This window comes from Lithobates pipiens, unplaced genomic scaffold, assembly GCF_037356315.1.
Source record: "Lithobates pipiens isolate NorthernLeopardFrog02 unplaced genomic scaffold, aLitPip1_a1.2 Scaffold_10, whole genome shotgun sequence".
In the NCBI taxonomy this organism is placed as follows: Eukaryota; Metazoa; Chordata; class Amphibia; order Anura; family Ranidae; genus Lithobates; species Lithobates pipiens.
The window spans coordinates 60837044-60860913 of NW_027507686.1; the positions used below are offsets into that span (position 1 = coordinate 60837044).

Genomic DNA, 23870 nt, shown 5'->3' on the forward strand with positions numbered 1-23870 from the left:
AGATTGAAAGTGGTGGAAGCAAGAAGACACAATTTTTTATTTTTTTTGCTTAGAATGGAAACCAATAATTGCAAGAAATATAAAATGGAAAGGCTTGCTTTACAACTTCATTTATCTTTAATGAAAAAAATGACAGAAATACAGCAGTGTCTTTAGTTGGCAGCAATGGTCTGGTCAATGAAGTCCCTGAGTTCAGTGACTCGTGCATATACTCCAGGAGATGATGGGGAACAAGTGGAGCTTCCCCAGGACACAATTCCAACCAATGTCCAGCTTCCATCCTTCTGGCACACAAGAGGTCCTCCAGAGTCACCCTAAAATTCATGGAGTCCAATGAACAATATTGTCAAACAGAAAAACAAAAATGATAATAGGGGGTGGTACTGAAAGTGTAACTCCAGTCTGTGCATTTCAGCTTTGGATATAGTAGGTGAGGCTTATAGCTTTTGTTGCATTTTTACTACTCCTTGAGGCTTAATTGTAGCGATTACCTATTACTTTATGTCCCACATACAGACCTGTGACTAGATCATCCAGTGCCCACGGAGAAGAATCCAAACACCCTCCCCCGATCATATTCTGCAGCTGGGATCTATGATACTAATACTATAGCTCTGCTTCTGCCTGTCTGACAGTTTAAACATGAAATAGAAAAAAATAAGTTGTTGGACATTTGGCCTGAACCCCCGAGTGCCAGTACATGGTGTGGCCCACACCCTCTTAAGAACACTACTAGTGCAGATAATGGACCTTACCACCAAAAAAATCACTACTCCTCTGTTTGGGCTTTGTTTGTCAGGTAGGGCAGCCCCCAGGGAGTAGGGCAGATCAGTAAAGAATGGAAATAGTGAAGGCTAGCACGCAGTTTGGTTAAATGCAAAATATGGGTTGCTGTCTTATGCCCCCGCCCCCCCTCCCCCCCAACACATAAAGGCACTGCACCCAAGGCAGCTGCCCCTTCTGCCTTCCCTCCCTAGTCCCAGGCCTACCCACTGTATTGTCACCTGAACAGGAAGTGAAGTATAATCGATCTCCCATGTGGACAGAATATAACACATTTTCACCAGGAAAAATCTCAACATTGCCAATCAAAGCCCCCCAGATAGGCAGGGAGATCTCACTTTTAGAGCATCTAAGACATTTTAGATGACAGGATATAAAAGTAAAGATATAAAGTAAGCTTACCATACAAGAGGAGGCACCATCAGCACCAGCACAGACCATCACATCATGGATTTTGTTGCCCCAGTATTTCTTGCATTCGGTATTAGTGAGAAGTGGAAGAGCTACCTGCTGCAGCCTTGCTGGGGTTTGGCTTGCTGTAAGGTGGAAGCAACAATAAACCCATTTACAATAATTTTATATTCTAGAAGATATAACGGACATGAACAGAGGTCCCTTAAACTTAATAATATTTTATACAAACAATCATGCTTAACCCTTTTCACTTTATAAGCAAAGACAGGTCCTGGACAGAAATTTTCACAATTCCATGATTTTATGTTGCTGATAACAGCCCATCAGAATTGTTCTTTGAACTTTTTAATAGAATGAAAGAAGAAAGCCAATTAGTTGCCATTGGCAACAACTCCAATTGTGTGCTCATTTTCTATTCTCTTGCTTCAATCCATCAGGCTAGTTGTATTTAACATAAAGTAACTGATGGAGGGCAGTTAGGTTTCACTGGGCCACAGGCAGGCAAAAATATACAGTGTAGCTTCCTTTAATTTGGGCATATACTTTATCTGAAACCATTTATTTGAATTGATAGGGAGACTTTATAGTTATAAATTGTATTGTGTTTTATGCGAAATGTTAAAGAGTTTGTTTTTTTCAAGTCCGTGATGTCCTCATTTTTTTTCGGGTTGAGTAACACCCAAACATTCAACCAAGAATATTTAAGGCTTTCTGTAAGTGGAGTGCATCACCACAGCACCCTACACTCACATACAATGATGTTGGCCCCGCTCCCTGTATTATTGAGGACTGTCCACCGCTGGAGAAGATTCAAGACCCAAAATAGGAAGTGGGTCCACTTCCAAAACTACTAGTTGCATGGTTGTCATGCTAGACTGCTATCTTCAATATGTTCAATGTCCCTGACCTGGAACAAGTACAGTGCCTTGCGAAAGTATTCGCCCCCCTTGAACTTTTCAACCTTTTGCCACATTTCAGGCTTCAAACATAAAGATATAAAAATTTTATTTTTTGTAAAGAATCACCAACAAGTGGGACACAATTGTGAAGTGGAATGAAATCTATTGGATTTTTGAAACTTTTTTAACTAATAAAAAAATGAAAAGTGGGGCGTGCAAAATTATTCGGCCCCCTTGCGTTAATACTTTGTAGAGCCACCTTTTGCTGCGATTACAGCTGCAAGTCACTTGGGGTATGTCTCTATCAGTTTTGCACATTGAGAGACTGAAATTCTTGCCCATTCTTCCTTGCAAAACAGCTTGAGCTCAGTGAGGTTGGATGGAGAGCATTTGTGAACAGCAGTTTTCAGCTCTTTCCACAGATTCTCGATTGGATTCAGGTCTGGACTTTGACTTGGCCATTCTAACACCTGGATACGTTTATTTGTGAACCATTCCTTTGTAGATTTTGCTGTATGTTTGGGATCATTGTCTTGTTGGAAGATAAATCTCCGTCCCAGTTTCAGGCCTTTTGCAGACTCCAACAGGTTTTCATCCAGAATGGTCCTGTATTTGGCTGCATCCATCTTCCCCTCAATTTTAACCATCTTCCCTGTCCCTGCTGAAGAAAAGCAGGCCCAAACCATGATGCTGCCACCACCATGTTTGACAGTGGGGATGGTGTGTTGAGGGTGATGAGCTGTGTTGCTTTTACGAGAAAAATATCGTTTTGCATTGTGGGCAAAAAGTTCGATTTTGGTTTCATCTGACCAGAGCACCTTCTTCCACATGTTTGGTGTGTCTCCCAGGTGGCTTGTGGCAAACTTTAGATGAGACTTTTTATGGATATCTTTGAGAAATGGCTTTCTTCTTGCCACTCTTCCATAAAGGCCAGATTTGTGCAGTGTACGACTGATTGTTGTCCTATGGACAGACTCTCCCACCTCAGCTGTAGTTCTCTGCAGTTCATCTAGAGTGATCATGGGCCTCTTGGCTGCATCTCTGATCAGTCTTCTCCTTGTCTGATCTGAAAGTTTAGAGGGACGGCCAGGTCTTGGTAGATTTGCAGTGGTCTGATACTCCTTCCATTTCAAAATGATCGCTTGCACAGTGCTCCTTGGGATGTTTAAAGCTTGGGAAATCTTTTTGTATTCAAATCCGGCTTTAAACTTCTCCACAACAGTATTACGGACCTGCCTGGTGTGTTCCTTGGTCTTCATGATGCTCTATGTGCTTTCAACAGAACCCTGAGACTATCACAGAGCAGGTGCATTTATACAGAGACTTGATTACACACAGGTGGATTCTATTTATCACCATCAGTCATTTAGGACAACATTGGATCATTCAGAGATCCTTGCTGAACTTCTGGAGTGAGTTTGCTGCACTGAAAGTAAAGGGGCCGAATAATTTTGCACACACCACTTTTCAGTTTTTTATTTGCTAAAAAAGTTTAAAATATCCAATAGATTTCGTTCCACTTCACAATTGTGTCCCACTTGTTGGTGATTCTTCACAAAAAATTACAATTGTATATCTTTATGTTTGAAGCCTGAAATGTGGCAAAAGGTTGAAAAGTTTCTTGGGGGCCAAATACTTTCGCAATGCACTGTATATACAGGAGATCAAGAAAATTGAAAAAAAAAATCAGACATCCTTATACATTTGTTTCAGGTCAGTGACACAAAGTATAGTGGTTACAAAGTCAAAAAACTGGTCAGCAATGTCAGCCTCCATGTTTTTGTTATGAAGAGCTTCCCTTTAAATAGGGTACACATCTATTTAATCTTTAATTTGAATAACAAAAGTTTTTTCATACCAGAGGAATCAGTCAGTCCCCATCCAGTGGTGACACACCTCACACCACCTTCTAAGTTATCGGTTGCCTCTGCTACACAGACAGGAGATACTTGTGGTTGAGCAGTAACAGGAGACTCCAGCTTGATCAGAGTGATGTCGTTCACGACTGTAAATGGGCTGTATTTTGGGTGCTTGAAGACCTAGAGTAACATTTGTAAGACATTACTCAAGTACATATCCCATTTCACAAATGTATCTAAGTAAACCTTCAAAAACACCTTAGGCTCATACTTGGGTAAAGGCAAATTCTAGAGAGCCACAATAGATTGGTAATAGTCCATGAAAATAAAGAAAGGAACATAAAGATTACTTGTCATATAATATTTTACTTTTTAAAGCCATGTTTTAGAGTTATGCCATATTTTATAAAGAACTATTTTTTATTTTAGAATTCTACTACCGACAATTTTAAAGGGTCAAAGCAACATACATTTTATATGACATTACCACATCAAAGGCTGCAAACAAAAAAATCAAATGGCTAATAACAGAATAAAGGAAAACTTGGAATGTACCTTGGCAATAGATTTAACCTGAATGTTCTCAGCAGATGAACGCTGATCAAATTCACCCACAACAACCTTGTGCGTAGTTCTGTAAAACAAAATACATTATTGGAATGCGTTTTGTATATTGGGGTCGTTTTCTGTTTTTTTATTACATGCAAAGAATGAGCTGAGCTGCAGAACTGAAATGCTTTCATTGTCCAATGTGTTCCCCATTACCAAATGGAGGATTTGGAGAAGGAAGGGATGGATCATGTACTGTAAATCTTATCAAAGACCATTTTGGCCTAACAGGTCTCCAAAGCAAAGCAAGTTAAGACATTTAACTTGCTTTGTGGCTCAAAAAACCTAAAGCCCAACTGTAAGAAACGTAAAAATGATTCATTGCAGGGGGGATTGCGTTCGCAGTCTATGGGAGTTTGTTTGCACCCTAGCACTCCTCCAAGCGCTGGCAGTGGATTGTCCCGCGGTGCCATCACATCCATAGCAGAGCTAAGGATCCTGCATTGGTTCTGATGATGTCAGGACCTTGGACTGGTAGTGTGTAGGGGAGAAGATGCTGATGGGACTGGTCTAGCAGCATGGAGCTGCAGAGGATGGGGTCTTCTTTTTTATGTCCCTTAGATCTAAACAGGCAGTTTGTAAGATTCCCGTAGTTGGGTTATAATGCAGAATACTACAGATGACAGGCAGAATGAAAATTATTTTTCTGCACCGGGGGGGGGGGGGGGGGTTATTTATAACAGAGAGTGGATACTGATATCCACTTTTCACTGTGTGTTGCAAAAACACTACACAACATCCATGTCTTGCACTTTATGTCCAGTCCATAAAATGTAGGCCATGGTGTAACAGCCCAGAGCAAACTCCATGATTGGAAGAGAAACCAATCACATTACAGATCACATTATCGGGCTCTCCTCCTTAAAAAAAAATTTTTTTAAATGTCTTCTTCCTTTTATTTGTTTATTCCTCCACTTTATCCGGAGTCCCCCCCCCAAAAAAACCAACTAAGCACATTTGTTTTTATAAATCAGATTTCTTTTTTATAAGCAATGGTGAGGCCATATAGTTGTTTTATACATGGCTGGTTTATTCTTTCATATGGATTACATTTTCTTCCTTGACGTCACAATGTTCAGCTGCTTTTGTGCATTCCCACCTCTTGGCAACCCTCTTCTTCTTCTGTTTTGTTTCTTCCCACCTGAATTTTGGCCAAACCCACTCAAGTGACGCATGCTTTTTTTGCATAGAATTGTTTCAAAATGTGAAAGTCATATAAAAAAATACTTCAGATTAAACAATGTAACAACTCAAATTTACACTCACTTAAAATACAATATTATTATTATACAGAATTTATATATCGTAGCACCAACAAAGGAGACAGTACAGTAACAATATAATTCAACATAAAAGGGTTAGGAGGTCACTGCTCTTGAGAGCTTAAAATCTAAAAGTAAAGGCAAAAGATACAAAAGAAATCTACTGTGTGGGCATAAATTGTTTGAGAAAGTCAAATTCAGTTATTAGTGGGAAGTGGCATATGCTTCCCTGAAAAAACTGAAAAGATTCGTTTTCAGGGAACACCTAAAGACAGACAGAGTAAGATATATCCATACAGGCTGGCCTAGGGAGTTCCAGAGGAATAGATAATTTATGGAGAAGTCCTGGAAGTAAGCATAGGAGGAGGTGATGGAGGCGCTAAAGAGCAGGAGGTCTTGGGAGAATGATAAAGATATTTTAGTTGATATTTAAGAGGTTGGTGATGTAGATAGGGTAGAGCTGTGGATAGCTTTATAAGTTGTTAATATATATATTTTTTTTTTGCTTGTTTAGAAGCCAGTGGAGGAATTGGCAGAGAGGAGTGATAGACACTAAGTGGCTGGTAGGCTGGGTGAGTCTGGCAGCAGCATTAAAAAAAGACTGAAGGGTGATAACCAGTAGCGGCCCATGCATTAAGGGTGCACGGGTACCGCCCCCTCTCTCCTGCTACCCTGTCATGGTTATGCAGTGATCTTCCTCTGGTTGCTTACCTCCCCTCATGTGTTCTGACTAAGAGGCCAGCCACTTCCACCTGGTGGTTTCTATAACCTCTCCTCTAAGCATGGCTCCACCCCAGGCCCTATCAGGGAACCCTATATTAACCTGTGCACTGCAAGCCAACAGGGCTGATCAACCATTGTGTATCCATTGTGTATTTGGCTTCCTGGTTCCTGCTTGCCGTGTGCTCTATGTTTGACTCTGTTACCGACCTTGGCGTGTTCTCAACGATTCCTGTCTGCTTGTGACCTTGACCTTTTGCATGTCCCTGACCATCCCTGTCTGCCTGTGACCCTGAACCTTTGGTGTGTACTCTGTTGTTCCTGTCTGCTGGTTGCCCTGACCTCTACCGTATCCCCTTACTATCCTTGTCGTTCCAGCCTGCTGTTTCCTTCTCCTGTACTCTACTGTGAGCGTGAGCTGTGAGACCCTAGGGGCCGCGACCTGGAGCCAGACTGCAGCGAAGTCCATCCTCACCACTGGAGGCTCTGCCAAACACCCGCTGGCTCTTAGACTCCGCGCCCTGGGGAATCTATGCTCCAGCTCCCATTGGGATCTGTGTTAGTGATCCTGTAGACCTGTGTCCTGGATCTCCCTGGTACAATCCGCAGCAGTCAGTCCTAAGGTCCACTACCTAGCGGTGCACTTCCAACTCCCACGGAGTGCATCTGTCACCTGGTCTCAGGTGACCTGACACACCCCCTCTGTCACTAATAGATAGACTCATGCATTGCATGTATCTATCTATGGCCGCCACTGCCACTCCCCATTCAGGCGCCCGGCGGGGTGTGTTTTTGAAGCACCTGATAGGAGCCATAGGCTCTAATAGGCGTAAAAAAAAGTGAGCTGCGAGCGCCATGCTGGGCACTCGGAGGTCACTCAGCTGTGTTTGAAAAGCAAATGAATATTCGCTTTGCTAACACTAAACCACCTCTCCCCCAATAAACCATCACCTGATTGGCTGAAATGACAGGCGTCGCTATTGGACACCTATCAGGAGGAGAGGACGGGAGATGAGGATGGCAGGAGATGCACGAAGGACCCCGCTGTCACTCGTTGACCCACCAAGACAGGATAAGTGCTGGGCAGACGGCGAGCAGGTGGGGGGTCAAATTCAACGGCACACAGGCAGCATTTAATGGGCACACTAGCAGCATTTGATAGGCACACTGGCAGCATATGATGGGCACAGTGGCAGCATTTGATGGCACAGTGGCAACGTTTAATGGGCACAGTGGCAGAATTTGATGGCACAGTGGCAGCTTTTGATGGCACAGTGGCAGCGTTTGATGGCACAGTGGATGCAATTGATGATTTTTTTTTTTATTTTGTGCCCTCCAAAAAAAATTTTGAGCACCAGCCGCCACTGGTGATAACCTGTGTAGAGGTGGACCAAATAAAAGGAAGTTGCAGTAGTCAAGGCAAGAGATAACAAGTGAGTAAATTAATAGCTTGGTGGTGTCATTGGTTAATAAGGATGTATTTTGGAAATGTTACAGAGGTGAAGGCAGCAAGATTTGGACAGTGACTGGATGTGGGGCGGAAAGGAGAGGCCAGAGTTCAGGATTACATTTAGCACCCTGGTATGAGGAGAGGGAGGGATAGTTGTGCTATTAATCCTGATGGGACAGTCTGCGGAGGGGGCAGAGGAAATATTACAAGTTTTTAAGAATTTTTGAAGGAATAAATATTGGAAGTCGTTTGGCATCCATACTGATATATGTCAGTTAGTAAATTAGTGATATACAAGACTGAAGACTGAAGACTGAAGCGGTAAGCTGACAGAGACAGATTTTGGTATCATCAGCATAGGCACAGTATCAGAAGCTATGCAAGGTTATTAATTGACCACGGGAAAAAGTGTACAAGGGGTCTGAGGACAGAGCCTTGCAGGAATCCTACAGAAGATCAATAGGAAAGGTGGAGGTAGAGGAGGAGATGGCACTGAAGGAGCACTTAGATACGTAGAAGGACCAGGAAAGAGCAGAGTCTTGGAAGCCAAGGGAGTGAAGGTTTTTGAGGAGGAGCAGGTGGTAAACCACTTTGAAGGCAGTAGAAAGGTCCAATAATAATAGTGAGTTATACAATATACTTTCCCTTCATACAGGTTTGTATTAAGTAACACCTACCTCACACCACAATGTGCAGCAGTAACAACCCATTCATCGGTGATCAGAGATCCACCACAGAAATGAAAACCAGTTATGTCCTATAACAGGAAGGCAGGGAATGATATACACTTAACTTTAAAGTAGCTCTATGGTCACAGCATACACTTTTATTTTACAATAGCAGCACTGTAATAGCAATATAAGCAATAGACATGTTTTACGATTCAGTATAAGCTTACATAAAACATCAACTTTCACATTGTGAGTTCTGCCTGTTTGCTGGCTATCTCTTTATACAACTTCCTAGATTCATCCCCGAATGCTTTGCAGCTTCTCCTCTGTGGTTTATTTTGAATTTCTAAGGACTCCCATGGTATCTTGCTGCCTGAAAGCCGTGATTCCTGTACTGACTTTGACTCCTCCTCTTAGCACCTATGTAGTTCAGAACATTGGCATAGCATAAGGGGTTGCAGGGGTCACAATCGCAACCCCGCCCCTAGCTCCTGGGGGCCCCTGCAGCCTCCCTGTCCTATCATATCCTCCACAAAGTCCAGCTTTGATCTGCCCAAGGACCCCACAGCCATGCTCCAGTACTGGGCTTCCCCTTTGCATTCCACAGTCCACACCCCTCTGTTCTCATTGGCTGGGGAGAAGCTGTGAGCCATTTCCTGAATGGTGAGGTGCATGGGATGAGAACAGCCCAGGATGGGGAAGTCTCTGTGATGTGTGCTGGCAACATGGAATGGTAACCAAGCTCAGTGAGTTAAGAGGAGGAGGATGCCGTCCTGTAGCCACGATGGGACCGATGCCACCGGTGAGGTAAAACACCGCTCAAGGTCTTCTAGTCACTAGCTGAGATTCCCTGTACCCCCCACCCGGGGATGTCCGCTTACCTCACTTCCCTGACAACTGGGGAAAAGACACGCACCTCCCCAACACCTGCCAGCACTGATAGAGAAACCTTCAGAAATTGCTAAAACAAATCCCTTAACACCTCCTGAGGGGCTGCAGGCTCCAGATTTCATGCCACATGGCTTTGCCCCCCCAGATCTAAGTTTTGCTCCTCCTAAAGCCCCCTGACCACCCCCTCCACCCTGGATGCTATGCCCGCTGCAGAGCTTCTTTCTCATACAGCACTCTATACTGCTCCTCCTACACAGGGCTGAAATCACATTCCTTTACAACACAGCCAGTCAGCCATGATCTGCATAGGGTGTATTTGCCTACACAAACTACACTGCCGTTCCGACCAGAGAATTTCACAGGTCAGAACGACAACATAAAAGCCAGATACACCCTGTGAAGTCTGATAGACTGTGTAAAGGAATGTGATTTCAGCCCTGTGTATTGTGGGGTTGGGGGGGGGGGCTGTTTACGGTGCTGGAATGGGAAAGGAGCTCTGACAAATGACCTGCCAGGGGTCCCTGTGCTTTGATTTTCCAGCAGTGATCCCTGTCCTCTGATTCTCCAGGGGTGATCCCTGTCCTCTGATTCTCCAGGGGTGATCCCTGTCCTCTAATGTAAGGAGGAACTCTAAACTCTTAAAGGGGTTGTAAAGGAAAATGTTTTTTCACCTTAATGCATTCTATGCATTAACATGAAAAAACATCTCACAGTGCCTGCGCCCCCAGCCCCCCCCCGTTTTACTTACCTCACCCCTCGAAAGTCCAGCGCTCGTCCCCGACTTCCTTTCCACTGTTCAGCCTGGCCGCTGATTGGCTGGAGTGGATGGATGTAAAGCAGCGCAGCCATTGGCTCGTGCTGCTGTCAATCACATCCACTGACGCGGAGCGCCAGGGGGCGGGCCGTGTGATACAGCGAGCGGCTATAGCCACCGGCTGTATCACGGGAGCGCGCCCGCAGATGCTTCTCACCATGCGAGGGAGCTCGCATGAACGTGAGAAGCACCTGCGGGAGGAAGCCGAGACAGCCGCCGAGGGACCCCAGAAGAGCAGGTTCGGGGCCACTCTGTGCAAAACGAACTGCACAGTGGAGGTAAGTATAACATGTTTGTTATTTAAAAAAAATAAAAATCACTTTACAATCCCTTTAAGCCACTTTGAGTATCTTGGCATGCGGTGGGTGTATCTGCACACATAGTGGTAGTGGGGGGGAGGGGGGGCAGGTCAACTTTTGCATTGGGGCCCACAAGCTTCAAGCTATGCCTCTGGTTCAGAAGGCAGGCTCTGTGAAATGTGTGACACAGCAGTGGCAGGGCATAGTGACTATGTGTCACACAATTCAAGGAAATAAACGTGTGAGGATCTTACAAAGTAAGTTTACAAACTTCAGGATCATCCAGATACTGTAGATAGGAATAGGCTAGGAATAATTCAAATACAATGTGGAAATAAAAATATAATTTAAAATTTTGACCGATGATGTGTTTTAACCACTAAACAACCACCCCACAGCAGATTTACTGTTAGCCCCTGTACACAAAGGTCGGAAATTCCGACGGAAAATGTCCGATCGGACCATGTTGTCGGATAATCCGACCGTGTGTGGGCTCCATCAGACTTTTGAATGTCCGACCAACAAAGTTTGAGAGCTGGATATAAAATTTTCCGACAACATGATCCGATCGGACTTTGTCCACTCGTTTGTAGAGAATTCCGATCGGACAAAGTGCCACGCATGCTCAGATCAAATTACGAGACCAAAGCTATTGGCTACTAGCCGCAACGTAGTCCCGTCCAAACGAACAAACATCATCATGTTCTGAACGATCGGATTTTCCGACAACTTTGTCCGACCGTGTGTATGCAACACCAGTTTTAGACAAAACCTGTCGGAAAAAATCAGACGGATTTTGTTGTCGGGATGTCCGACCATGTGTACAAAGGCTCAGAGGGTGGCTGCTCAGTGCAGAATCACGCATATATACAAGATTCTGCACTTCCCCGGTAGGGGGCGGCATGCCACTTCTGCTGTCAAGCACCTGCTGATTGTCGAGGTGAGACACAGGATGGAGCACTGTATATTTAACCGCTTCAGCCCCGGAAGATTTTACCCCCTTCCTGACCAGTGCATGTTTTGCGATTCGGCACTGAGTCCCTTTAACTGACAATTGCACGGTCGTGCGACATTGCACCCAAACAAATTTGACATCCTTTTATTCCCACAAATAGAGATATTTTTTTGGGTGGTATTTTATCACCTCTGCGATTTTTACTTTTTGCACTATAAACTATAAAAGAGCATAAATTTTGAAAAAAACGCATTCTTTTTTACTTTTTGCTATAATAAATACCCCCCCAAAAATATCTAAAAAAAGAATGTTTTCCTCAGTTTAAGCCGATATTTATTCTTCTACATATTTTTGGTAAAAAAATCGCAATAAGTGTATATTGATTGGTTTGCCCAAAAGTTATAGCGTCTACACAATAGGGGATATATTTATAACATTTTTTTTGTTTTTGTTTTTTACTAGTAATGGCGGCGATCTGCGATATTTATCGTGACTGCCACATTATGGCAGACACGTTGGACCATTTTGACACATTTATGGGACCACTGGCATTAATACAGCGATCAGTGTGATTAAAAATGCATTGATTACTGTATAAATGTCACTGGCAGTGAAGGAGTTAACACTAGGGGGCAGTGAAGGGGTTAATGTGTGTTCTAACTGAAAGGGGATGGGAACTGTGCAGGGAAGATAACAGATACTCTATATGAACAGACGATCTGTCACTTCTCCCCTCAGAGAACTGGAAACTGTGTGTTTACACACACTGTTCTCGGTTCTCCGTATCTCAGCGGCAATTGCATCGGCTCGGGGGGCGAGCAGGGTGTGCACGCCCCCCTAGTGGCCACAGGGCAAAGCGACGGTACATAATGTAGTTTTGCCCAGCCATGCCATTCTGCCGCAGTACTACTGCGGAGGCTGGTCAGCAAGTGGTTAAACAATTCAGAACTCTGTCCTGGTGGGGGAATGTGATGGATTTTGTTTCCCTACAAAGTAGGGAATAAAACATAGCTCCCAACTGTCCCTGATTCCGAGGGACTGTCCCTGTTTTGGAGCAATGTCCCTCTGTCCCTCTTTCCTCTCCATTTGTCCCTCATTTTGGTCTGATCTATATAGTTGTATATAAAATGCACTTTTTATCTTTCAAAAAGTGTTTCCCAGTGCCAAACCTTTCATCCACTTTCCAAATTGCTGCATTTGTAAATTTCAAAAGCCAATATAAAGCAATAGTAATGGTAAAACAAAGCCCTTGTGGGTTTAACTAATCTTTTGTTTAGGTTACTTCTCCTTTAAGGGGGCATGTCCTACGCCTACATGCTGTTGGTAGTAGGTGTCCCTCATTCCGATCTCAAAAAGTTGTATGGTATGATAAAATCCATCACATCCCTTTGTGAAAGCACCTCACACAGTACACAAAAACACTGGTTAGGCACAGATTTAACCCTTTGATCACCCTCAATGTTTAACCCTATCCCAGCCAGTGTCATTAGTACAGTGACAGTGCATATTTTTTTAACACTGATCACTGTTTTAGTATCACTAGTTCCCACAAAGTGTCAATGTCAGATTTGTCAACTGCAATATCAATATAAGTCGCTTATTGTCGCCATTACTAGTATAAAATAAAAAAAAATAAAAAAATTCTAGTATATATCCCATAGTTGTAGATGCTATAACTAATCAATATAAACATATGTAGCAGAATACATATTGGCCTAAATTTATGAAGAGATTTCATAGCAGAAAGTAAAAAATATTGTTTGTATATTTTGTTTATAGAGCAAAAAAAACCAAAAAACTCAGTGGTGATCAAATACCACTGAAAGAAAACTCTATCTGTAGGGGAAAAATAGATAAATTTAATTTATGTACAGCATTGCATGACTGTGCAATTGTCAGGTAAAGTAACGCAGTGTTGTATAGCAAAAAATGGCCTGGCCATGAAGGGGGGTAAATCTTCCAGGGATCAAGTGATTAATAAGTAAGAAAAACATAAAAGATGGCTAATGCTAATAACTGAGAGATCATTCCATGGTGGAAGAACACCATAAGAAACAGTAACTTCAATAAAAGGAAAATGAAAACCAAAAAAATCGGCATTCAACAATTAGCACCCAGTTTATATATTGGTAGTGGATCTGAAACACAACTATTAACATTTTTCTAAATTAAAGTTACACAGCATAATTTGCAAAGTGACAACCCCATGTTTGCATTATTCTCTTGAGAATCTTGACACTTGTTCTTTCTGTACTTTAAATGCAAATGTGAATTATAAATCAGTGTGCACCCTGTTTTATTGTGCCTTGGCTGTTCTGAGTCTTGAGATGGCCATGATGCACATTACAATGGAGAGCAATCTTACCTGAAGAGACACTTGCCATGGCCAGGATCCAGGAATGGCCTCCTCGCCATTCACAATTCTGGAATATCCAGTGAGGACCGGATGGATGGCTGGCTGACCGCAACCTATGTGACGAAACATGAAAATGTCACAGTATAAAGTTCATAAATTTTGGGAAAAATCAAATGATTATGTGATCAGAGAGAAAACAGTGCTGAAATGTGTGCATGGAGCAAAGGTGATGAGTACAATAATACTACAATAATCCATGGTAACCAATCCATTTTACTACGTATTGCAGTAACCAGTACAGCAGAGCAGTGAAAGATTAATTCTGATTATTTGCTCTTTGCATATTTTTGATTAGGGGTTTCAAAAAAGTTTCAAAAACGTACATTTACTTTTTTTTTTTTTTTAAGTGAGGCTAAGCAAGTATAAAAGCAGCTCTGGCTGTAGTACTCACCTTCAATCCAAAACTGTCTGCTACACTACCTCCACTCTACCACAAGATGTCACCAGTCTACCGGGATATATGGCAACCCAGTATCAGTCTGCCCTCTTCCTGTGAATCCAGACTGTCATGGTGCCCCCTGGAGGTGCATTATTGGGCTGGCCTGGGCTCATAGTACTTCTGGACAGCCCGGAGTTCACATAAGGACATGAGAATGCTGGGCTGGTCTGGAACAAGGACTGCCCACTGCCAAGGAAAAGGAAGGACCCGTGAAGTCAGCAGGGTTGTCAGAAGGCTGCAGTAAAAAAAGGTATATGTGTACGAAGGGAGTAGGAGGAAGGCTTCAGGGAGAAGGAGCAGTTTGGAGTTAAGCCTAGCACAGACCCCTATTTTTTTTGTCAGGTTGAACGAAACAAAAAAACTGATAGCTCCGTCTGGAGCCGGTGTACTAACAAGTTGATGTTAGTACAGTGACCTCCCCCACTGTTCTATTGTGTTCTGACAGGGGAACGCCCTCACGCCAGTATACTCCAGTCAGCGCTCTCAGCCAGGGTGGGGAGCTGACGTTACACTCTGCAGTGCTCACTGAGGAGAGTTCTGAGAGCTGATTGGAGGGAAGGGACACACCCCCCTTCACACAGCACACATGAACAGAGCTGAGGCTGTCAATCAGCTGAAGCTCCGTCCCCTGTCACCATTGTCAGAAGTGATTCATGCTGATAGCAGAGGAAGGAAGCAGCAGCCAGAAATGACACTTAGTGCTCCTAACTGAGACAAGTACACACTATAGAGGGATATGCTTTGTTCATATTTCATGTCTGAGATTTACAACCTCATAAAACAAGCATGGCTGGCCTGATATGCTGCAGTAGATACATTAGCATACCTCCCAACATTTTGAGGTGGAAAGGAGGGACACCTACTCGCAAACATATGTAGGCATAGGACACGCCCCCGCTACAGGAGAATTAACCCCCCAAAAAAAGGTTACTTAAATCCACAAGGACTTTTTTTTAGCACTACTATTCCTTTATATCGGCTCTTAAAATGTACAAATGCAGCCATTTAGAATTTGGATGAAAGGTTTAGCACTAGAAAACACTTTTTGAAAGATAAAAAGTGCATTTTATATACAACTATATAGATCAGACCAAAATGAGGGACAAATGAGGGGGACAGAGGGACATTGCTCCTATCAGGGACAGTCCCGCAAAATCAAGGACAGTTGGGAGCTATGCATTAGTACATTTCATTATAAAAAAAATAAAGCTCATTGTAAAATAATTGTTTATCATAAAGTAAAGGATCAATTATAGTGAATGAAAGTCTTAACACAATACTTACCATAAGCAGCACTCAAAAGTGCTATGAATGAGAGGAGACCAAATAGTGCCATTTTCTTACAATGATGCTTGGGGACCCTCTGATTTATTAGCAATCCTTTTATACACATGGCCGACCAATGAAATAGCGACCAGTTGTCCGAGGGCTGGCAATCATTCAGGGAAAAGTAACATTTGGTTATCACTGGAACCTTGAGAAGCACATTTGGCAGCTACATGGTGTATTAAATCATAATCAAGACAGGCCTGTGGCAGGATGAAGAATTAATGAATTCAGATTTATAAAAAGATGTGAGAGTCATACAGATGTCATTATATCCAGTGTTAGAGAGAGACAATGCTTGTCCAAAAAATGGAACTCCTCGCCCCCTTACATGCCACATTTGGGGGGGGGGGAGTGGGGACTTCGTTAGGAGGGGGACTTCCTGTCCCACTTTCTCCTTCTGCCCAGGGACCGCCAAGGCGACTCCTCCTTTCGCCTTAGGCGGCCCCTCCCTCTAGGCGATCTCCTGGGACACGTGACATGTCCCAGGAGATCGCCTGTCCACTCCGGGAGCGCATCGCGACTCGTGCATGTGCCATGCGCCATGCGTGCCTGGCCATGAAGCTGTCACGGCCGGTTGCCCAGAGTGGCAATGGAGGCGCCGGCGGAGCGGAGGAGGAGAGGAGCGGCGCTCCATTCGGCCGCATCGCTGGATCGTGGAACAGGTAAGTGTCTGTTTATTAAAAGTCAGCAACTACACTTTTTGTAGCTGCTGACTTTTAATAAACATAAAAAGCCTGGAACTCCGCTTTAAATTACTGAGCTATAAACAATGCTAGAGATGTGTGAAATTTCACCAATGCATCATATTCCCTTAGTAAAATATATATTAAATATTGTGATAAATATATGAAGCAGTGCTAAAAAAGTGAACTCAATATTGTGACACAAAAATAAAATCAATATAATGACATCAAACTTTAAGTGAAAAAAGAAATCACACCAAATATGTAAATAAGTGTCCATAAGAGTCCATTCACAAGGGCTAAAAAGGAAAATGTGAAACAAAGTCCAAAGGAAACAAATGATCCACAATTCACTTGCTCCACCAGTGTCCCCGCAATCACAATTCGTAGTGCTTCCACCACCAGGTGACACCAAGCATTAAAGCCTCTTACCAGATTCTGTGGACCACCATATAGTATATTCAAATGCGTGTTACATTTCTTTATGAAGGGAAACTCCAAAGTGTCAAACGTGATCCAGTCAGGGTTGGTTCATCAGTAAGATGAAAAATAAAAAGCATATATGCCCATAGTGTAACCCATAAAAAACATTCATTCAAAAAATAACAAGTAAAACTTGCAACGGGAATCACACTAAGCAAATCCTTGGGCAATAGGTTTAAAAACATGGATATAGCAATAAAAACAGCTAAAATTGCTTGCCCAAAAAACAGCAGGTTGTGTGGCTGCACCAAACTCAACCGCCAGTCAGCAAGCGGGCATGATGATGAAGAGTCACAGTCACGTCCAACTAGTTGTCAAAGAGATGATGTTGTCGGGGGACTGGCTTACACAATTCATGCATCAAAACAGCTGGATATCAGTAAAGTTCCACTTGGGTAACTTTTAGGAAGCGTTTTTCTCTGTTTCAAATGCCGCTTTATGCATTGACATACCTACTTAGACCCAGTCTGTTCGGACAGTATGGTCATCTGCTGACATGGTACCTGTCAGGAAGGGCATTCCGGCAGACAGGATGGCTCTTCTAGACAGCGTCCTATTTATAGGCACAGGCTAATTCATGTTCCTATTCGTGCTAATAGAATTTAGTCACGTGCACGCACCTGAGCCTGTGCTATGCTTTAGTGCTGTTTTGTCATGGTTGCTGTGCATACCTGCAACTTGTTACTCCTGCATACTTGCAACTTTGTTGCCATCGGTTTAGACATTAATGGTTGTGTGTTGAGTTATTTTGTGGGGACAGACAATTTACACTGTTATACAAGCTGTACACTCACTACTTTACATTGTAACTCACTACTTTACAAAGTGTCATTTCTTCAGTGTTGTCACAAAGATAAAATATTTACAAAAATGTGAGGCGTGTACTCACTTTTGTGAGATACTGTATATTATATAGATGTGTTACACACAGAGTGATATATTTCAAGCATTTCTTTCTTTTAATTTTGATGACTATAGCTTACAGCTTGTGAAAACCCAAAATTCAGTATCTCAGAAAACTAGAATATTACATAAGACCAATAAAAAAAAGGATTTTTAATACAGAAATGTTGGCTTACTGAAAAGTATGTCCATGTACAGTATAGTATGCACTCAGTTCTTAGTCTGGGGCTCCTTTTGCATAAATTACGGAATTAATGCGGAGTGGCATGGAGGCTATCAGCCTGTGGCACTGCTGAGGTGTTATGGAAGCCCAGGTTGCTTTGATAGTGGTCTTCCACTCATCTGCATTGTTGGGTCTGGTGTCTCTCATCTTCCTCTTGACAATACCCCACAGCTTCTCTATGGGGTTTAGGTCAGGTGAGTTTGCTGGCCAATCAAGCACAGTGATACCATCATCATTAAACCAGGTATTGGTACTTTTGGCTGTGTGGGCAGGTGCCAAGTCCTGCTAGAAAATGAAATCAGCATCTCCATAAAGCTGGTCAGTAGAGGAAGTCTGAAGCTCTCTAGAATTTCCTGGTAAAGGGCTGCACTGACATGGGACTTGATAAAACACAGTGGACCAACACCAGCAGATGACATGGCTCCCCAAATCATCACTGACTGTAAAAACTTCACACTGGACCTCATGCAACTTGGATTCTGTGCCCCTCCACTCTTCCTCCAAACTCTGGGACCTTGATATCCAAATAAATGCAAAATTCACTTTCATCTGAAAAGAGGACTTTGGGCCACTGAGCAACAGTCCAGTCTTTTTTCTCCGTAGCCCAGGTAAGATGCTTCTGACATTGTCTCTGGTTCAGGAGGGGCTTGACACAGGGAATTCAACAGTTGTAGCCCATGTCCTGGATACGTCTGTCTGTAGTGGCTTTTGAAGCACTGACACCAGTCGTAGTCCACTCCTTGTGAATCTCCCCCCAAAATTCTTGAATGGCCTTTGCTTCACAATCCTCTCAAGGCTGCGGTTTCCTCTGTTGCTTGTGCACCCTTTTCTATCACACTTTTTCCTTCCACTCAATGTTCCATTAATATGCTTGGATACAGCACTCTGTGAACAGCCAGCTTCTTTAGCTTTTTATATGACTTATGCTGATCTTTGGACGTAAGAAGCAACATACATACCGGGAACATCATCTCTGAAATCTGTATTTTGGTATCGCTTCTGGCTGCAGGTATATTTATAAACCAGTCCAACCGTGGATGTTCTGATCTGAAATCAAGTTCCTGACTGTTGTCCATGCCTGATTAACTCACCGCCGCTGGCGCGCGAGTCCATGATTGAGGGTAAGAGTACCCATTCCCCTTTCCTGGTGTTGGAGACACAACCCTGGGTGTTGTGTGCAAGTTTCACTCTGTAAGTCAGCATCATCTCTACCCCTTATGAACATACCCTATGAATTTATCACCATGGGATTATGTTTTAGTTATTGTTACCCAGTTATTTGCCATGAACTTTAGTATAATTCAGTGACTATTTCACTTTGTTCCAACCCCACATGGTTGCAGATTCATTTATGTGAAGCTTTCTATTATTTGTTCAGGTTTGCACACCTTGTGTGTGCTATTATCACATTATGTACATATTTAGTATGTTTTATTTTTAGAATGACCATTTTTGTTCACATGTGCACTGTGTTTTGCGCCTTATATTTTGCACCTTATCCGCGGATTTAAGTCCTCGAGTTTATTTATTTTATAGCACTACATCTTCTTTGTTATATAGGTTGAAATGTAGTAAGAGCACAGGCCATGAGCCATCACATCTAAACAGATACAAGACTTGCAGATATACAGTATGTACATTATGTTATGTATACTGCATGAAGGGAAGATCAATGAACACACTGGAGCTGCAATGCTAATACAGAAGCATGACCAATTGGGAAGATGCATGTGCTCATACACTTCTTTCCAACTCTTTTTTTTTTTCCATTTGTAAGCGGCTCTTTGAGGATTGCACTTGTTTGTTCAGTTTGATTTGCCAAATGGCAGTCACTGTTATAGATAAAATATTAATAGTTTGGAAATCCTAAAATAAAATAAGTAATTGGCCCCAAAAGGAGCCCCATCTTGTGATAATCATTAAAACTAAAGGCAAAATAATTTTTTTCTATTTTGAACAGAGTAAGAGATGTTGTAACCCCTGTCAGAATTTTGTTGCCTTCTTTGTCCCATTTCCCTTCACTTCCTGTCCCATAGCCAAAACAGGAAGTGAGAGGAAATCCCTCCAAAGCGAGAGAGTCACTGGTTGTCACCAGGGTCACCAGACCTAGTGTCGCCATCAGAAGATTTCCCCTTTATTCCTGTTATGGTGACAACCTAAAATGTGGGATTTTCTTTCACTTTCATTCTTGGTGATAACTGTAAACTAGACAAATAGAGAGGGTCAATCTCACTGAGACACAGAGACCAATATGCATCGCATACTAGCACGTTGTGAAAACTTATCTTAGAACGAAGTCCTCTAGCGTCGTGCTGTCACCACTGACATCTTCCCCCGAGCTTCCTTCCAGATTGCTATCCTCCGCCTACATGAGTGGCTGGTGGCTCAATGACGTCGGTCCCACGCATGCGTGGGAGCTTCTGTTATCGGTACGGGCTCTGAAGGTCTGGCACTGTATGTTGCACCTTCAGAGTGCATGCGCCGGTAACGTCACTGGCTGCATGCACTCTGAATATCTCCTAAACTCAAGTTTGAGAGATATTCACAATACCTACAGGTAAGATTTAAAGTGGTTGTAAACCCTTACAAACCACTTTGACCTACAGGTAAGCCTAGATTAAGGCTTACCTTTAGGTCCAAGAAATATCTCCTAAACCTATACGGTTTAGGAGATATTTACCCGAAGACAGCCACCGCTGTCTACGGTGCATGCGCAATAGACATCGGTGCGCAGGCGCACTGGGCAGGCCGCAGATCGTGGCGATATGCCGCGAGTGTTGGCTCCTGTGCGCATGCGCGGGAGTGACGTCATCGCGGCTCCGGCGAATCACAGTGCCGGAGCAGCAAGACCCGGAAGTCGCTCCGGGATCCATGGCAGCGGCGAAGAGGAAGACGGAGGACCGCTTCGGGGGCTTCGTTCTCAGGTAAGTTGTTCATATGTTTTCATATGTTATTCATTATGCATACTAGCTCATTATGCCTTTGCCTTACAGGGTGTGTTTTTTATTTTTGTATTTTTTTGCCTTTACTTCCTCTTTAATATAGGCTTGCCTGTAGATACAAGTGGTAGAATAGGGCTTATATGACATAACACCCACTTTAAGTTGGGTGTTATGTCATACACAGCCTTTGTACTTTCACAGTGCGTTTAGCGATTGAGCGCTAATTAATTTCCATGGCCAGAATAAATTATTATTCTGTCCAAGGAAATTAATTAACGCCCAATTGCTTAACATGCCTAAACACATCACACACATTTACAAGAGTCAACCTTTTTTTCTGCCAAAACACCGCTGCCAGAAGGAAAGGCGTCTAGGACAGAAATCAAAACGTCCAGTGTTTATGAGGCCTTAACCGCTTGCCATTTTACGGCGGCAGGTTGGCACGATCCCGCAAACTGTCATAGCTATACGCCAGCATGGGATAGCAGGCACGCGCCCGCTGCATGGCGGGGGTGCCGATGTTCGCGGCCACGTGTTGCGATGACTGCTGGCCACGAGTGAGCACGAGGGACAGAACATGGAAGTGTGTGTAAACACAAATTCCTGTTCTGTTCTGACAGGACTGACAGATCATGTGTTCTTATTAGCTAGGAACCACGATCCATCACTTCCTCTAGTCAGTCCCCTCCCTCTTCAGGTAGAACACACACATAGGGAACACAGTTAACCCCTTGATGGGCCCCTGGTGTTAACCCCTTCACTGCCAGTGAAATTTTTACAGTAATCAATGCATTTTTATAGCACTGATCGCTGTATAAATGCCAGTGGTCCCAAAAATGTGTCAAAATTTTCCGATGTGTCCACCATAATGTCGCAGTCCCGATAAAAATCGCAGATCCCCACCATTACTAGTAAAAAAAATATATATAATTATTAAAATGCCATAAAACTATCCCCTATTTTGTAGATGCTATAACTTTTGCGCAAACCAATCAATATACGCTTATTGCTTTTTTTTTTACCAAAAATATGTAGAAGAATACATATCAGCCTAAACTGAGAAAAAATTAGATTTTTTTTAAATAAAAAATATTATAGCAAAAAGTACAAAATATTGTGTTTTTTTCAAAATTATCGCCCCTTTTTGTTTATAAAAACTGCAGAGGCGATCAAATACCACCAAAAGAAAGCTCTATTTGTGGGGGGAAAAAGGGACGTCAATTGTGTTTGGGTACAACGTCGCACGACCGCGCAATTGTCCGTTAAAGCGACGCAGTGCCTAATCACAAAAAATGGCCCGGTCATTCAGCAGCCAAATCTTCCAGGGCTGAAGTGGTTAAAGATGGAGCTCCAGTGGCTAGGACATGTGCCACCAGACTTGAACATCAGATCTCAGATTTGGGGATCACCTCATTATACAGTGACAGATCAATTGTTTGGTAGCTCTCTGTATTAGATAATCACTATTAAAATACAATAAAAAATGAGAGAAATATGACTGACATTCTCATTTTTGCTCAGACACTTTGGCTTCAGTCCTTCCTGAGTCAATAACCCAAAACAAGAGCACAGTTCTGAAAAGTCAGAGAAAAGTCACAAATTTTGAAGAAAGAAGGGCATCATGAAAGCCAGGCAACTAACATTTTCATTCAAGTTCAGCATTTACAGCATCCATGATTCTCCCATAATAAGTTTACTTTAAAGTTCAACTCCAAGTGGCAAAAATAAATGACCTGAGCAATACCCAACCTCCCACACTGCAAGCGTTAATCACCTATTTAGTCTTGGGAGGGGGGTAGGAATTGGCAGGAAATCCCCCGAAGCCACTTCTTCCACTGCTTCTTTCCAATGTCATTGCACAAAATGCAGGCGTTCCTCCCAGAACATTAGAGAATGGCGTGGATGAGGAATAAGGAAAGTATTAGGGCCCACTTTTAAAACTCACTGGGCGTGCAGTCTGATGCAGGTGCCAATGTATTTCTAATGACACTCCAAATGCAGATCGCAAACGCAGTGCATTCGTCTGCACCAGATCATAAGGCAATGGCAGTACCGTATGATCCAGTTGCACTGCACTTGTAAAAGTAGTGCAAGCACTTGGTCCGATCCAGTGCGATTTCAGCCCACTCAAATGAATAGGCTGAAAATCACATTGCGCTGCATTGCACAGGAACGTGGAGCATGTGGCTGAGCCGCGTTTTATCTTCCCCTAACTGCTACCCACTTTAGCTGTAGATGCAGTGACCAAAGGTGTACACATGCCATGGCTGCAATGGCCCACAGTCTGGGACTCATTTAAGTGAATGTGGGTGCTTCTGTAGGGTTCATGGGATATACAGCAGGTGGTAAAGAGGAGATAAAACACCTCCTCTCTGCCTGTCACTGATTGACTTGAACGTGGGTTGCTCTTCAGAATGCATCCCTATGGTGACACTATGACTTGTGTGGCGGTGATCAGGGACACTGGGACCAATGTGGCGGTGATCAGGGACACTGGGACTGATGTGGCGGTGATCAAGGACACTGGGACTGGTGTAGCGGTGATCAGGGACACTGGGACTGGTGTGGCGGTGATCTGGGACACTAGGACTGGTGTGGCGGTGATCAGAGACACTGGGATTGGTTTGGCGGTCATCAGGAACACTGGGACTGGTGTGGTGGTGATCAGGGACACTGGAACTGGTGTGGCTGTGATCATGTACAATGGCTGGTTGCTCTGATATCACTGTCAGGGCCGTCTTTAATATTGATTGGGCCCTGGTAAAACATTTCTGCTTGCTGATTCATTGCTAAAGGTTACTGCACATCATTATTAATCCATAGTTG

General features: G+C 43.2%; 1 protein-coding gene across 1 annotated transcript; it reads right to left on the reverse strand.

Annotated features, from left to right (window-relative positions):
- Positions 1-98: 98 nt before the first annotated feature.
- Positions 99-15817, reverse strand: LOC143925394 (chymotrypsinogen 2-like). The gene is made up of 7 exons (XM_077449958.1): positions 15766-15817; positions 13992-14095; positions 8674-8753; positions 4511-4589; positions 3955-4135; positions 1186-1319; positions 99-314 (listed from the first exon to the last, which is right to left on the reverse strand). The coding sequence occupies exons 1-7, from the start codon at positions 15815-15817 to the stop codon at positions 153-155; spliced, it is 792 nt and encodes a 263-aa protein (XP_077306084.1). The 3' UTR covers positions 99-152.
- Between the last annotated feature and the right edge of the window lie 8053 nt (positions 15818-23870).